Source organism: Elgaria multicarinata, chromosome 17 (assembly GCF_023053635.1).
Source record: "Elgaria multicarinata webbii isolate HBS135686 ecotype San Diego chromosome 17, rElgMul1.1.pri, whole genome shotgun sequence".
NCBI classification, from domain to species: Eukaryota; Metazoa; Chordata; class Lepidosauria; order Squamata; family Anguidae; genus Elgaria; species Elgaria multicarinata.
In genome coordinates, this window is record NC_086187.1 from 8,962,701 (window position 1) to 8,980,737 (window position 18,037).

An 18,037-nucleotide genomic window follows, 5' to 3' on the forward strand; every position below is an offset into this window, starting at 1 on the left:
TATCAATGATTAGGGAGGCTCACTGTGAAACCATCTGAGCCTTAACTTTGCTTTTCTCCATGACAAGCAGGAAAGTGCTCAGCCAACCCCAAGGTCCATGGAATCCACACAATGACTGTGTTTGAACAACACAATACTCAATGGTGAGTTAATAGTCAACTCGAGAGTTGTTTATCTAGGAACACAATAGCCAGGTTTGGATGACACGTTTATCAGTGGTTGTTTTCCATTTTGTTCCTATTACACCACTGCCACCCTGGTTGATTAGTGTATCATCTGAACCCAGCCAAAAAGTTCCTAAACAGCTATGGAGTGGTTGGGACTAATAGTCAACCCGGCATTTGACTGACACAGCCCCTGCTCTTCTCTCTGCCCTCCCTCCCTCCTCTCTCAATCCTCCCGGTGCTATCCCAGCAGCCTCCTGCCCGGGAACTCTGTAGCCAACTGAGATAGTCCACTCAACCCTGCAAAATAGTCCACTGAGCCCAACAGACAACAAACAAAACAATGGATGGGCAGATTGTCAACCCTGCAGAATGTTGGTTACCTCCATTGGTTATTTTGAGGAAATAGTCAACTGTGGGGTGGTTTTTGCCTGACAGACAACACAATAACCAACAGTTGACTACTTAAACCACCATTGACTATTGTGTTGTCTGAACACAGCCAATGTCTTGAAAACCCAACTGGATTTTAGACATAGCTTAAAGGGTAGGGAAGGGTGAACTTCCCTGGGTCTGCCTTGCATGTCACACATTGGTTCCCCATTGGCTGCCTGACCCTGTTCAACGTGGGACATGGAGCACAAGCCACCAACTGGTCTACAGTGCCAAGCAAGTGGCACACAGCCACCTGATCCCTCATCGAGCTGCCATTTTGTAGGACATGATGGCTCATTCTTTTTACACAAATGGCAGCTGTATATAAGCCCATTTACACAACATTGCAGGCTAGTTAGACCACTTACACCTGTAACATTGCATAAATGGGCTTATTTACGGCCATCATTTGCATTAAAAAGCCCCTTTACATAAATTAACAAGCCCCCCCCCCGTTTCCAACAAAATGGCAGCTAGGGAAGGGAGCATGTTGGTTGGCCAGTGGTGTCTGTGGACTCCAGTCCAGGGGTGAGGGGTGAGCAAGTGGATGTCTGTCTGACTCCACCCTCTCCCCACACATCTGCCACTTCCCTGCTTAAGTGTTTGTTGCTTAGGGGTCAGAGAAGGATCTACTCAAAAGGAGACTCTACAATCTCCAGGTGGTCCCAGTGAACATGAGCTAAGGCCCATTAAACTTTGCACCAAGGATTGCCTTCATGTACCTTCATGGGTAGTCCCAAGCCAATCTGAGCACATGTGAAGGATTCTACCTCTAAAGTTATTCTCAAGGGTATATTTACATAATGTTACACATCCCAACATGCTGGGATTCCCTGTGTTGTGGGAAAACGCTGCCAGAAAGAATCTTATGCGTTGACCTCTTCACACAGATTTAGAGCCAGTGTCGGAGTAACAGTCACCAAACAGCATGGTGTGGCAGTAGTAACCACATCAATGTAAGCATGTGTGATTGGATCTGGCTAATTGAAGTCTAATTGGTTGCAATTGGTTGCATTTTCTAGAACCTTCCTTCTTGCCACATTGCCGAGGGGTTTGTGTGTGTGTCTGTGTTTAAAGAAACTTCAAAATAGCGGTTACTTTCCTAGATCATGTAATCGTGAAACAAAACATCAACGTCAGCAGAATAAGCTAATGTGTTTCCTACGCCAAAGCCTAGAGGCTTTGAGCTACAACTGAGCGAAGCTATTCCAAAGATTTATCTTATGGGCTTTACTAGGCTTTCTCTAGTGATTAACTGCGGCATGTGTAAAAGGATATTGAGACTCGGATGGATGCATCAAGAAGTAGCAATGATTGTTACCTGCAGAGGTGTTACAAGAAATTTCATCTGTTGCAACGAAGACGAATTGATTTCTGCAAGAGAAGATAAAATTCACAATACTGCTTGCTGACGGGGAAATGTGCTAGCTGCTGATTGACTTTATGTTTACGGATGGGTTAAGGAGAAAGGTGCTTAATTTTAATGAATGTAGAGAGCAGGAGCGTTGACATATCTCGTAAACTGGGCGGTTTCTAAGGATCATGAGGTAGACATGCTGGGATCTTTCTGATGACATAATGTGACATTAGGAGATGGACTGTATACAAATTCCAGCCCTGGAAACTTCAGTTTTAGAGCAACGAAAGGTCTCATGCTAAATTATACTTCGATACGTTCCCATTTGTAAAGGGAGCTACATTTGGACAAATGTACAAGCGACATTCAGGCAAATGATGATGATATTTTGGTTCTAAAAACTCTTTATTATAAAGGGGGATACGAATAACCTAGCAAAACGAAAACGAAGAGGGGAAGCAAATACTGAAAGTTTAAACAAACAAACAAAAAACACTTTAGCATTTCTAACCTAGGGCCTGTCTTCATGGCACCGCTCTGCCGCTCCTACCCCCCTGAAACCCCGTAGTATCACTGCTGTGGGGTGGGGGAGGGAAATCCCCACACCAGCAGGGAGCATGGGGGAGGGTTCTGGCCAACCGGGTACTGGAGCCCACCCTGTTCCTGGGGTTCGGGTGACCAATCAGCGGTCACCATCCACCCTGGACCACCCCCAAGTAGACACTGGAGCAGGGTCAGATGGCGGAAGGGCTGAGGTGCCCTTGCTCCAAAGAGAAAAATGGGGTTAAGTCCCCGGTTTTTATACAGCACAGCTTGAACTATTTGCCCTGCAGTGGCTGTGGTCAGCGGCTGCATTGCATAACTGACGCAGCACCACTGCGCAGCCACCACAGGGCAAAGAAGCTGCATAGACAGCCCCCTGATGTGAGCATGAAAAATAAATCTGTAATTCTACTGAAAGCATTTATGACATAATATATCCTAACACGTCGTCATTCCCACGCTGATTTCGATTGGTCACGAGATACCTTATGAAGCTACAAAACTGATATTTTAAACCTTCTCCTGCCAAATTCTTTTGTTCTGCCCTCTAAAAGAGTGCTATGAAAGGAGGGGAGAAAAGAGCTAAGAACATTGTCACCATTTTAAATAGGAATAATAATAATGATGATGATGATGATGATGATAATGATGATGATGATGATGATGATGATGATAATAATAATGATGATGATGATAATAATAATAATAATAATAGTAGTAGTAATAAAAGACCACATAGCCATTCTGGCTCGTCATGCCTCATTTACTCATGCATTCATTCCAATGGAAGGCTGGCAGAAGCAAAGTGTGTAGATCAAGGGCACACACAATGCACCATGCACGACTGCTTGGGAATACTGTGCAAGCACCATTGAAAGGAATGGTGGTTGTGCACCAGCGCAAAGGAGAATGTGCTGTTATTTGCCCACGGGGTTGGCCCCAAACCTCCGCAACATAGAAGCTGAAGTCATGCTCTGTAAAAGCAATACAAAATGGCAGGCAAGATGCTGATTGGGTGGTTGGTAAGTGCCTGTCACTGTGATCCTCAACCCAGTTAAGCCAAAGCACTCACATCTTGAACACTAGTTACGTTGCCCCACGACCACCAACACCAACACTCTGCTACCATTTATTCCCAGTTTTATTAAAGCCAGTGGGATCACTCTGACGGTGGACTGTGGCTTAGGGCTGTGTGTGCACTGCAGATTTGCCATGCTGGCATTATATAGTCTGATGTAGGAAAAAGAATTGAAACACGGCAAAAGATTGCTATTGAACATGAAACACATGACAGGTGAATGCCCTATGCCAATATGATTCCAGGATGCACGCACTACTTCAAGTTTTTTTTTTTTTCTGATGCAGACAAACCTTGTGACCGCACACACTCTGGGAATGCACACTTCAGCCCATCATATTGCTATCTAACCTGTGAATTTAGTTCTACCGCAAAAACAGGTTAACTAGCATTTCATCCTGCAGTGCTATGGATGAATTCAGCTGCCATCATGATAATATGTGGTGTAGCGCCAGGTGCAAGCAGGATTCAGTCCATTGATGGATATTGCTTGTACTTCTGCTTTTAAAAACTGTCAAGGGCAGTCAGCATATGCAATTGGATTTCTTAATCACAGAGCCATCATGGGATAGAATCTTAGAATTATTATTATTATTATTATTATTATTATTATTATTATTATTATTATTATTTATTTATTTATTTATAAAGCACCATCAATGTACATGGTGCTGTACCGAGTAAAACAGTAAATAGCAACACCCTGCCGCATAGGCTTACATTCTAATAAAATCATAATAAAGCAATAAGGAGGGGAAGAGAATGCAAACAGGCACAGGGTAGGGTAAACAGGCACTGGGTAGGGTAAAACTAACAGTATAAAGTCAGAACAAAATAGTAGAGTTGGAAGGGGCCTATACAGTAATTGAGTCCAACCCCCTGGTGAATGCAGGAATCCACCTTAAAGCATCCCTGACAGATGGCTGACCAGCTGCCTCTTGAAGGCCTCTAGTGTGGGAGAGCCCACAATCTCCCTAGGTCATGGGTTCCATTGTCATACAGCTCTAACAGTCAGGAAGTTTTTCCTGATGGCCAGCTAGAATCTGGCTTCTTGTAACTTGAACCCATTATTCTATGTCCTGCATTCTCGAATAGTCGAGTAGAGGTCCTGACCCTCCTCTGTGTGACAACCTTTTAAGTATTTGAAGAGTGCTATCATGTCTCCCCTCAATCTTCTCTTCTCCAGGCTAAACATGCCCAGTTCTTTCAGTCTCTCTTCATAGGGCTTTGTTTCCAGACCCCTGATCATCCTCGTTGCCCTCCTCTGAACACGCTCCAGCTTGTCTGCATTGTTCTAGAAGTGTGGTGCCCAGAACTGGATGCAATACTCAAGAAGAGGCTTAACCAGCACCAAATAGAGGGGAACCAGTACCTTGCATGATTTGGAAGTTTTACTTCTATTAATGCAGCCCAAAATACCATTTGCTTTCCTGCAGCCACAACACACCCTGACAGCTGAACAAAACTTTTGAAAAGTCTCTTGCAATCAACTACATTCAAGCACTTCAGCTTAGCAGTCTGATGGATCACTTTAAAAATTGGAACCACTTTAGAAATATGCTTCCCTTTTTACTGTCATGAACATTTCTGCCCTTTCCCATGAGGCTGGGTCAATCTAGGGAGGTGGTGGGCTCTCCCACACTAGGGGCCTTCAAGAGGCAGCTGGACAGTCATCTGTCAGGGATGCTTTAAGGTGGATTCCTGCCTTGAGCAGGGGGTTGGACTCGATGGCCTTGTAGCCCCCTTCCAACACTACTATTCTATGGTCTTATCATTCTAAGGCACATCTAGGGACTTGTTGATCATAGGTAATAAATATGATCTCAGCGAGTTTTGTTTTTATTTTTTTGATCGCTTGAAAACGAACTGAAGGTTGAACTGTAACTTAGGTATCCAGGGATTTGTGGGGGGACTTTGTTCTCGGCTGGAAAAATACACAAAAATAGTTCTTGGCAAGTGGTAAATCCCAAATATATTATAGCTGGCCTTGGATCAAAGCAGTCATACAAAAACCTTTTCCCACTGAGCTGGGACAGCTAAGGCGGGAACAAGCTGTTGCAGAAGGGGGCGGGGGAGGAATTGATGATACACGTGCTTCTGATACATATAGGCAATGTGAGGTTTGGGCAGGTCTCAGCCTATAAAGGCAAGCCCCGTGTGCTTACCCGGCCTCTTTTGTTTTCTGGCTCTCACCCTCCTGCCCTAATCTAGCATGGGATTAGCCAGCTGCCCCCTTTTTAGGGGAGGGATGGAGTAGGAATTTTACCTGCCACAGATTTTCTCCAGTGTAAAGTTTTTTTGCCTACTCCATATTGGAACTTAAAATTAGTCGAGAGTGGAAAAATAGGTTGATTCATTATTATTTATTTATTTTTATTTGTTTATTGCATTTATATACTGCTCCCATAGCCAGGGCTCTCTGGGCGGTTTACAGAAATTGGCAGAGTTGTGTGGGAATCTTAGGATATCGGTTAGGGCACCTTTATGGTGATTGGCAGGTTCGGAGGCCTGGTCCTCGGGGGCTGTGTGGCTATCAACCCAGGATATGGCTTGCCTTTGGGGACCTCACTGTCTCACCTACTTGGAGCTATGCAGCTCCAGGCGGGGCTGACACAGGATGGTTTCCCCCCCAAGCAAACATGTGTAGCCTCACAAAGGAGCTGGGTTTCATCCGACTCCTGGCTTGGCCGAGTGGCTCACCCTTTATGACGGCTCTTTTTGAGTGTGTGAAATTTCAACAACAGCAGTAACAATTATGAAAAGAAGAGAAAACAAGAGAAAAACAGATTCATACATGGATCTGTACTGAATCTTATGTATATACTTCTCACCATTCTTTCCTTTTATAATGTGGTTGTTGACGAAATTTCACAATTAAAATAATAATAATAATAAAAAAGCAGCCATACAAATACTTTATCACACATCCCCTGCATTTCATGAAGTGTTTGCAAAAAAGATTACACATCTCATGACACAGTGAACAGTAATCTGAAAGAGTCAGTGAATTCCCTCAAGCTAGAGATAGCCAAAACAATTCCCCTACAGAAAAAAGAGGGTTGGTGGACTCAGATTTTTCCATCTTCTAGAGCAGGAGTACTCAACCTGGGGGCCTCCAAATCTATTGAACTACAATCCCCATGAGTCCCTGCTATCGTTACCATCAGCAAAGGGTTATGGGAATTGTAGTCCAAAAGATCTCGGGTGGACCAGATTGTCTAGCCCTATTCTAGAGATTCCACTTCTGCTGGCACACCTACTGAAATACAGCATGCCCTAGGACGTCCAGAAATGTTTCTGATGAAATAGTTGTCAATGTGCATCACTTGTGCTCAATAATGATGTCACCATGTCAGATTGGTGTAGAACCTTTCTATGTATGTGTTCTATGTATGTGTCCAGCGTCACAGCAGTTGCTGACATCAGAACTGAGCCACAATGGAGTCTGCTACATTTTCAGTCAGTTCCAGCATTGCTCCATCCTAGGTGCAGCCATAGATTCACTACTAAATCCCACCCATGGGTAACATGGCTGATCTCTCTCTGGATGACTTGGAAGGACAAAAAAGCTGTGAGGATGGAGATTTCTAAGGAGGCAACAGGTAGAGGCAGGGGCGTATAGGGTGACCATATGGAAAGGAGGACTGGGCTCCTGTATCTTTGACGGTTGTGTAAAAAAGGGAATTTCAGCAGTTGCCATTGGAATGCATGCAGCACCTGGTGAAATGCCCTCTTCAGCTCAACAGTTAAAGCTATAGAAGCCCTGCCCTCTTTTATATCTCATCACTCTAGTATAGCTAGAGCAGCTTTAACGGTTGAGATGAAGAGGGAATTTGATGAGCTTGTTCAGATCACACCCTTTTCTTTATCTGGTGCCCCATGTATGCTGGCTGGTGACAAAATACTTGCCCTACACTAAACACCTGTCCTATCTGTGACACCACCAGACATCATTCTCAATGATGTTTGCAACTAGGCTAGGGATTGAGGGACTAACCCAAGCCGGCACTCAGTGGGTGCTCACGGAGTCACTGCTGCCACTCACCGCCCATTCGCAGAGTCATGCGAACCCCAGAGGTCTCAGTGAGCAGTACGGGAGTGTCCAACAGCGGCCCCCTTCTTGATGTTGTGGAAATGGCCCTTTACGGCCACCATTTTGCATGTTTGGCAGGACACCCTTGAACTCCCCCCCCCATCTGAGTAGGCCTGCCTCCTTGGCATTGCCCTCTTGCCCTCTTCATGTGGTCCAAATCCTGCCTTGAAGGAGAAAGCAAGGCAAGTGGAGGCTTGTGTTTCTGTTCCTTGCTCTTGTCACTGCTCACACTTTTGGAGAAGTGAACAGGCAGCAACAGTACCAGGGAGAAGCAGGAGGAGCAGGAACAGTGGTCTCTGTGTCGTGCCCTTGCTAGAGGAATCCTCCTTAGGGGAGGAAATAGAGCCCCCAGAAACCAGGAAGCCACCACATCAATCATGGGCACCAGACCAGGAGAAGCCTGGGACTTCAGGGGAGATGACTCCAGGTCCTTCCCTGACATGGGGGGGGGGACTCTGACTCTGGAGCAGAGGCTGAGCAATCTCCTGACCCCCAGGAGTGTCATCACCTCAAGCGACAGGCCAGTAGGCCTCCTATAAGAAGTGATCATTTGATAAAACGGTCTCGTCAAAAGAAGGCAACTTTTCAGGAGTAGTGTTCTGGCCAGAGAACTCTGATGGACAACAGCAGAGGCTCAGCAGCCTTGTGAATAAAAGCCAGCAGTGAGAGCTTGCTGGTTGCTGGAAACAATGTTTTACTAGCTTATCTTGTGGTGTTTGCCTGGTTTCCTGACCCTGCCTCTTAGCTATGATTTTGGACTTCTGTTTGACTCTGCTACTGGATTATGCAGGTATTGGACTGCCTGACTCCTTCTGACCCTTTACCTGTTTGACCACTCCTGCTTTGCCTGACTCTTTGTATTGGACTGCCTGCCTGTGCCTCGACCCTGTGCCTGTTATCTGGAGTACTTCTGCATTTGCCTGAACTTAAAGCTTGTCTGCTGGAACATTGGCCTGGGATGTTTTTTGGTAACCAAGGCAGCTAACACAGGACACTCTGGAGGTCAGCAGGAGACTATTGGTGTATGTACCTAGGCAAGTGCCTGACAATGGCCACAGCTAGACCTAAGGTTTATCCTGGGATCATCCAGGGTTCGCCCCTGCCTGAGCACTGGATCCCCTGTGTGTCACCTAGATGAACAGGTTTGACCCCTGGATGATCCAGGGATAAACCTTAGGTCTAGCTATGACCAATGTGAACCCCTGGCATCACATTGTTAATCAGCCAGTGGCTCTGTTTGCCTTTAATGGTAAGCCACCATGGGTTAATTTCCCCACAGGGCTTAGCAGAGCACGTTGGCCACCATTTTGAATATGCAACTGGCAGTGGTCTCACACTCATAGATTGCTGCATCAGGTGAAGTTGGCATTGTGAATTGTTTGAGGGGTACACAACCCTTAATAAGCCATAGCTTGTTTTAGGGTCGTTTGACATTGTCTACACCCTCAAACAACCCATGATGTTGGGTTCACATGACACAGCAAGCAAGGGCATCCATAGGCTCCATACAAAAAGGGTGTCCAGCATGACACAAGATCCCCTGAAGCTAAATTAAGTGACAGTGGGCTGTTGTGTCGTGTGAACTGGGTCAAACTCTCGTTGTTTGGGCAAGTCACATGTAAGATCTTCCAAAGAAAAAGGAGACTAAGAATCAGGTGTAAATCACCTGATTACTCAACATTTGAAAGTGCAAACCAAATCCATGAGGGGAGAGCATTGCTTTTGAGGTGGTCACTGGATGATATGAAATGTGTTGTTCAGGCTACCATTTAATTTGGAATAGTTCATTTTCAGCCAAACAAGACACTACTCTCTTCAACTCATGCACATGTGAACCAGCCCAAAGGTGTTCTGCATATTATTATTTTTTAACAAAATGTGAAGAGGGAGGGGTTGTGTGTGTGTGTGTGTGTGTGTGTGCGCGCGCGTGTGTGTGCGTGCTTGGCATGGATAACTGACTACACAGAGAAAATTAATTAATTTATTAATTAATTCCTGGAGCATGCAGTTGAAAAAAGTGCATGCTATCTGCCATTTCTGAAGATATTTACTGTGCATGCCCAGGCATTTTCTCCATTCTTTTGATACCTGTCTTATAGAATATCTTATCTTGGGTATACAGGATGGTTGGAAGTCTATAGCTGCATGGTAACACACCACTGAACATTCATCACAGAATGAGCGCTGTGTAGGGAGACAATCACATGTCACAACCTCATGTCTATAGGACACGGGGACATGCAAACAATCCTGTTGTTGGCTGTGTGCCCCAGATAACACGCTGGAGGCGACGGGTATTCAAAAGCCTGCAAAACATGCTGACAACTGCCTGAATACAAAGAGCAAATATTTCTAAAGTAGCAACGTGTTGTTGTTGTTGTTGTTGTTTAAAAAAACAACCCTATATATACAATTATTGTGGCGTACTTGCACAGATGTGTGCAATAAATGTCTGCCGAAAAATATATCTATTTGTTTGTTTGGTTTTCCTCCCAATTTTCTGTGCTGTTAAATATTTAGTCATGTGGGGCCATTTCTCATTTGGTTGCTGAATGAGAATGCAGGAAAGGAATTGTGGTCCATTTATACAAATGATCACTTGGCATCTCCATCTTGGTAGCCATTCTGGGTCTTTAAGAATAATACAGGATATTCATTTCCTTTGGGTAATTCTATCAAATTAACTTCCGTATTGTATAAGTTTCTTTATTACTGCAAATTCCAGTCACATTAGGGCCTGGCACAGTGGAATTTTCACCTTAATTGACGGAGAAGCATTCCATGGGTTGCTTTTTTATTTTATTTTCCCCAGACTATTTATTTTTATTTTGCTCTCCACCTTCAGATCCTTTATATTAATATCAAGGCTATTTTATAGAGGGCCTGTTGAGACAACACACTAAGCCACGGTTAGGCTGCTAACCCTTTTGCAGGTTAGTGGATGTGTTTAAACTGTGGTTATGTGGCCACCATTGTTAGGAATGGTTCACACAACATGCTACACTATGGTACACATGCCATAATCTTCAGCTCAAAATGCTTAACTATGGTGGCTTAGTGTGGCTCTGAACCTGTTCAGATGACACAACTTTCTGTTACCTTCCTCTAATTTCCAGTACCTTTAAGCTCAAAAACTATTAGCAACTTTACAGTGTTTATTTCAACACATAAAGGCAGTACCAACATGTTTGCTGTCTCAAAAGTTATACTCTATTGCATGTTTTACACAATGAAGTCAAAGATCTAGATCTACATGAAAGCCATCTTCTAACATTCTGCCAATTTCTCCAATACTCTGTCCTACTCCTGTATGGCCAAAAAAACCCACCTCAATCTAAAACTAGAGCTGTGGTGAAAATTTTCTTTAGAATTTTTTTGGCTGGGAAGTGGGAGTTCTGGTTTTGGTGGGAAAGGTTTTGTGAAACAGCCCCCGCCCCCTCCCATATACACACAGTCTTTATGTTGTTATTCTTGCTGTAGTTCTTGTTGAACACACTCTCTAGAATTCACAAGACTCTGAAGAGGGGTTTCGTGAGGCATTGCCATAAATCTGATTTGACTTACATGCCATCTTTTTTGAAATATATTTAAATTGTAGGTGTATTACAGAATTCAAGAACAATAGCAAACAAAAATAAAGATTCCTGAGTGCAAATAACCATTAAGTCAAATCAGGGGGAGGGCAACCACTCTCACTATGAAGTCAAATCAGAGTGAGGGCACCCACTCTCCCGGGAGTCTTGTGGGTTAAAAAAACAGTGGTAGCTAGCAGTACCCAGCAAAATGGCTGTTACTGGTACATTTATTCCATATTTCACCACTGTTCATATACCACCATCCAAAAGCCAAACAGTCCTACAACCTCAGTCCTATACACAGTAGGCGTAGAAATAGAACTGCAGATTTTAGCTCAGCACTAGGTAATACATAGCCATGTGGACTGGAATGTGCATTGATCAACGGGGCAAAGTAAACTGCCCTAAATCTGAGATTGAGCTGAGGGGGGCAAAATTTACTTCCCCTTCCTGGTATTAGGAACATTAGTGAGGCCATGCCTCATTAGTTCTCTCAGTGCATATCTTTAGCTTCTGCAACGCTCGTGAAGAGCTGTCATTCATTCTGGTGGCAAAGAGTTGTTCTTGCCACCAGCAGTGTAGTGGGAAATTCTGAAATACATGTGCTCATCATGACAGCCTCCATGGCCCAACCCCAAGGAGAGCCCCGAATTCAAAGCAGTGTACAAACTTATGCATTTTGTGGAGAACGTGGATAGGGAGACATTTTTCTCCCATAATACTAGAACAAAATGGGGTCATTCCATGAAGCTGATTGATGGGATATTCAGGACAGATAAAGGAAGTACATCTTCACAAAGTGCATAGTTGAAATATGGAATTAAGTACCTCAGGATGTGGCCATCAATTCGATGGCTTTTAAAAGGGGGTTGGATACATTCCTGGAGGAGGAGGAGGCTATCAATGGCTCCTACTAGCCCTGATGGCTATGTGCTGCCTCCAGTACCTTGAGGCAGCAAGCCTTGTGTGCACCAGTTGCTGGGGAATGCAGGTGGGAGGGTGCTGTTGCACCATGTCCTGCTAGTGATTCCCTGGTTGATGGCTGGTTGGTCGGTCACTACTTGAGCAGAGTGCTGGACTAGATGGGCCCTTGGTTTGATCCATCAGGGCTCTTCTTATGTCCCAAGGCAGCTATGTTGATCCACATCAACAAACCAGTTCTAGCAGTTCTCATTTCCACCAGGATCAGCGAATGGGTCTTGATTGCCCATTCTATACCAAACCTCGCTTGCCATATCGTGACCTACTGAGGTTCATTTGGCCATGGTGGGATTTCTCAGTTGTGGTGTCCACAATTTGGAATGAACTCCCCACAAAAGTCTGGAGGGGTCATAGGGTGGAGTATTTCCATGGACAACTTAAGATTCTTTTCTTTGCTCACATGTTCCCTTGCCAGCTGCCCCTGGTTATTTTAATGATATTTTTATCGTTGCATCACTGCTTTATGGTCTCTCCCTCTCCCTCCCTCCCTCTCGGCTTTATCGTATTTCATCATGAGCATATCTTGTAAATGGCTTTGGGATTGTTTCATTTTTAAATGAAGGATGGTATAGAAATATTTTGAAATTCATTCATTACCATCAGGAGAGCAAAACCTTCCCCACTTAACTGCAATGTGGATCCACTTAGGGTGACCATGTAAAAAGAGGACAGGGCTTCTGTGCCTTTAACAGTTGTAAAAGGAATTTCAGGAAGTGTCATTTTTATGCGTGCAGCACCTGGTGAAATCCCCTCTTCATCACAGCAGGAGCCCTTCCCTCTTTTATATCTGTTCACGCTAGGCAGGACTCCTGCAGCTTTAACAGTTGTGATGAAGAGGGAATTTCTCCAGGTGTTGCATGCATACAAAGGACAGCTGCTGAAATTCCTCCCACTAATTGAATCAATTACCCACTACAAAACACACACACACACACACACACAACCCAGGCCTGGTTCACAGAAATAGCAATGAGGTGGTAATAATAAGCTACTTTCTGGGCCACTGCATAGTGATACAAGGTAAGTTTTTTTTGTCTTTGTCTTCTTGTCTAATGAAAAATCCTGTCACACAAAAATTAGCAGTTTGAAGGGAAAGCTAGCCTACAAACTTTCCCCTGGGCATTTTCAAGAAAAAAAAATACTATAGAGAAGCAGTCATTGTAAATCATGTGGACCTTCACCTGCACGCTGTAGAAGGGCTATCCAGAGCGTGAACCCTATATTCCGGGCCTTTCGCAACTGTCTAGGTGTGTCTTCAAAGAAGTTAAAATGCACACACACACACCCATTGCCCGCTACCAAATTATTTGGGCAGCCTGGGGTCAGAAACTCTTTCTTTGTTTTTTTTACCAAGTGAAGTCATTAATTCTCCATTGTGGCTTTCTATAACTCCATGTTTGAAACCGAGAGGCACAGCAGAGGGATTTATCTCTTATCAGCACTTCCCGAGGAAGTATTGATATACTGGGGATTAAAAAATTCATCAAAAGGGAAGGCTAACTCCGCAAGGTATTTTTCTATTGGGGTGTGTGTGTGTGTGTGTGTGAGAGAGAGAGAGAGAGAGAGAGTTTATGAAATGAAACTTTTCTTGGGTCTCAGGAATTACCTTTCAGTTAGCTAATTCACTCCAAAAGTTATTATTCATTCATTATTACATTTACATCCCACTTTTCTTTCTTCCAAGGGAAAAAAAAAGTGTACATAATCCTCCTCCTCTCCATTTTATCCTCACAACAACAACCCTGTGATGGGCTTTTGGAAGCAGGCTAAAACTTGGTTGTTCTAACATGCCTTTGGAGACTAATTTGGTCCTCCATCTATGTTAATCACTTATAACTTTGTTGTGTATAAATGTTTTTTGGGGGGTTTTACATTTCTTCTCCTAGCTTTTACAATGTATGTTTTAAACTTTGTAAGACTGCCTTGAGGCCCAGTATTGGGCAAAAGGCAGGATACAAGTAAATATAATCATAATCATAATCATCATAATAATAGGTTGGGCTGAGAGTCTGTGACTGGCCCAAAGTCACCCAGTGAGCTTCCATGGCTGAGTGGGGACTAGAACCCGGATCTCCCGACTTCCAATCCAACACTCTAGCCACTACTCCACACTGGTTCTCAAACCCAGGAGCCTCTGTGCCAGGAATGAAACGAGGGTGCACCAAATCCAAGTGTCTTGTTGCCGCTTAGGGTGGCCTCTTTGAAGTTGTGAAAAAAGAGGGCAGATTTGTATATAAAAAACATGCATATGTTAATGAATATATATAGATGCAAACTTAGGAATATTTGGTATCTTGTAAATAAAAATACAACAGATCTCACCCTAGTGACCTGTCTGCCTCCTCAATCTGCTGCCCAGGTGCAAATTATTGAAGGGCAACTTCAAGATTGCATATCTCCATTCTTAGGGATCTTTATTTTTTGAACAGGACTAGTCAGACTGCACAGCCCTTCAAAGAGAGGACTGTCCTCTGAAAAATAGGACACATTCCCACGCTGTCACCACTGGTGATTAGGGACCTAATCACTGTTCCCAAACAAGGCTAGAAGCAGGTACTAGCAAATCAATACCATCCCACCCAAATGAACTCCTGGAACCAATTTAAGAACATCAGAAGTGCCATGCTGGATCAGACCAAGGGTCCATCTCGGCCAGCACTCTGTTCACATGGTTGACAACTACCCATCAGCCACGGATGAACAAACAGGACATTGTGCAACAGCACCCTCCCACCCATGTTCCCCAGCAACTGGTGCACACAGGCTTACTGCCTCGAATACTGGAACAACCTTCCTCACACGGTTGTTGTGAAGAGAAACTAACTGAAATCCTACTTAAATGTAAGTCCCCCTGAACCCAGTGACCCTTACTCTAGTGTAAGTGTGCATAGGAATATAGGCTAAGAAAAGTTATGGGTTCTGGTGTAGTGTGGGTGTGGGTGTGTGGGTGTTTTGTTTTCTGTCCCAGCCTTCTGGGATGGTGCAGGTGAGAATCTATGTAAATAAATAAAGCACATTTTACTCTGGAACGTTGCCTCACTAAACCATCACTATAAATAAACAGCGCTTGAGCGATTAAGTACTTCAAAGTGCATTGCATCTCCTTTAGAAACTCTGTTCACTCTTTAAAAAAATGGCCAGCAAAACAAAGGGAAATGAGAAATAGTGACTCTTTCAGTGACTCTAACATAAAGCAGACACTCCAACTTAAAGAAGACTTTCTCATAGAATAGTAGAGTTGGAAGGGGCCTATCAGGCCATCGAGTCCAACCCCCTGCTTAATGCAGGAATCCACCTTAAATCAATCTCTCCCTCTCCTTCTGCGGACTCTAATTTTTAGGCATACATTAAAGGATACCGTAAGCATCCCATTGAAAAACATAATTGTAATTAAGCATCGGGAAATGGTGACAGAGGCTGCCCAGGAAAGGGACAAAAATAGAGGGAACTTTGTAGGAACAGTGTATTTCTGGGAAGCAGACCCCCCAAGCCATCCAAAGATTCTGTTATAAAATAACATTATATAGCATGTTTCCTTCTGCAATGATTTTGCTGTGCAGGGTGGAAGGAATCCCCACCTGTTATTGCAGCTCTATTCATTTCAAGGGAACAGGTACCCACACAATCACATCTGCCTCCTTCTCTTAAAGTCACTGTTGCAAACAGATGAGTCCTTTGTATTATACTATACTCAGGACTCCATATTAGGAGTGGATATGCCCTTCTATAGTCCTTCTTTTTTTAAAAAAAATATCTGGGAGGTAATCTTAACAGCAATATAACTGATCAGTGTAGGCTTGTGGCTCTAATGTCAGCGGAGCAATGAATCTACTCTGGGTCTCAGAACTCTAAAGGAGCTAACCAATGTGCTGGACCCTAATATTGCTCCTTTAGAGTTCTGACTGGTTCGGAATGAAAACTGGAGTGGATTCGCCACCCTGCTGACATTGGAGCCACCAGCCTCAACTGTAACTGACTGATCATAATTCCTATGATCCTCTTCTGTCACCATTAAGAGTTTTGGAACCAATGCTATAGGCCCAAGGCATGGTCTGAAGGCCCAGCTTGCTGAAACTCTCCGGAACAAAAAACAAGTCATCGGAGGCTGTTCAATGCCTGGATCAGAGACCACCAGGAAACCTGGTGGATGCTGCCCAAAGCTTCATCATGGCAGAAAAATGTGATATGGGTGTAATGATAAGAATATGGCATTGGTATCCAACTCTGTGTGTGTTAGGGAGAAGGGGATTTTCAGCAGCCAACCCTAAGCATATTGCCATTCTATAGTCAAGAAGAATCTATCATTAGCCATATGGATGGGTCCAGTAGGTTCTCTGAGCCCGAAACTGAAACATTGTTAAATAGCTCCCTGAACAAATATACACTTACTCCAGGGTTTACCATATTATGAACCAGTACGACTGGAAAGATCTACCAGACTAGAGTTACGTTTATTGGATGACAGTACACGCAAGTATCCCCATCTCTAATCCCAACCCTGGACAGATTCAGCATTTCTGTTTACATGTAAGGAAGGAGCACTGTCTCGTTCCGATCCGAGAGGCAACAAATCAAGTCATCAAACACAAATAGGGGTGGGGGAAGAGACAGCCAGTCAAGGTGAAAGAGGTCTGCCTTTGGGCTCAATTCAAGCAAGCCATTCTCTGAGCCAATGTGATGGGTTGTCGAAATCCGTGAACAGCGTCACATACGTTCTAGCAACACACTGAGTGGTCATGCAATGACAAAATGACAATAAATGCCCCACTGCCATGCGGAGACTGGTTCTATGCTGAAAAGACCAACACTGGAAAGTTTGACTTGTTCCTTATCAGTCTTGAGGGTCAGTTCACACACCCGTCCTTCGATGAGGAAACACGTGGAATCAAGGTGTGTCAGTCTCCCTCCCTGGGCTTCTTTGCCCTGGTGGCAAATACTGCTGAAGAACCCTATCAGTTCCCCGTCATCTCCAGCAAGACAAAAGCTGTTATCACTCATTCTTTTTCAAAGAACTGGCTTCGTTGGGTAGCAGTGCCTTGCTGCTGCCCTAGCTCCAGTTCTTCTTAGACGTTCCTGCTGAGAGTGAGTGAGGAACAGCACGTTCCTTCTTGCCATCTCATTGGAGAAGATGAGGATAGGGAAGCATTATAAAGGTTTTCTAGCTATATTTCCTTGCTGGGAGAAAGTGCAAAACCTTGATTGCAGGCACAATGAGCATTGATTCTACATGTTTCCTTACCAGGAAGGTAATGTGTGAGCTAGCCTTTGTTACCTATGGTGCTGGCATGCATTTTGGGGGTGGGTGGTGGTGGTAAATGTGTGCAAATATAGTACACTATATACAATTCATATGCAACTCTTCTGTACATTAAAAGGACACCAGAAAACATTTCATTCATACATAATTTCCCTCCATATGCGGAATTCACCCGATCTATTCTTTCTCTGTTTTATTTCTTTTGTTGAAAGGAGACATGATGGAATTTGCAAAGTTAGTTCCTTGATACTTAGCTTCTTTTTCTTCTTCTTGTTTAAGCATTCAGAAATTATTTGTTGTTAAGTCAGTGGATCGTCATCAACTGCATTGCTTATGCCATTTTTTTTTGGAAGGGTTTTGTTTATGCATCTTATTTCATTGAGAACTATTTAAATTTCTTTCATGGTTTGCCATCTCTTGATGCTGTCTATATTTCTCTGCCATATGATCCTTGTACTCATCAAAATTCAAGGGTGACAAACAAGGATCCCATTGAATGTCATCAAAATCAATGTTCTACACCGGAACTATTGTTATTCTGTGGTTTATTAACC

The 18,037-nt window shown here is 43.8% G+C and overlaps 1 protein-coding gene across 19 annotated transcripts in view; it reads right to left on the bottom strand.

Annotated features, from left to right (window-relative positions):
* RBFOX1 (RNA binding fox-1 homolog 1) overlaps nucleotides 1-18,037 on the bottom strand; it is a 1,470,150-nt gene that overhangs the window by 21,823 nt on the left and 1,430,290 nt on the right. For 3 of the 19 annotated variants that reach the window (XM_063143451.1, XM_063143445.1, XM_063143452.1), the window contains one exon: nucleotides 1,921-1,973. The exons of the other annotated variants lie outside the window; for them this stretch is intronic. In XM_063143451.1, the coding sequence (XP_062999521.1) occupies nucleotides 1,921-1,973 (53 nt within the window). The remainder of the gene's footprint in view (nucleotides 1-1,920; nucleotides 1,974-18,037) is intronic. 19 annotated transcript variants of the gene reach the window in all.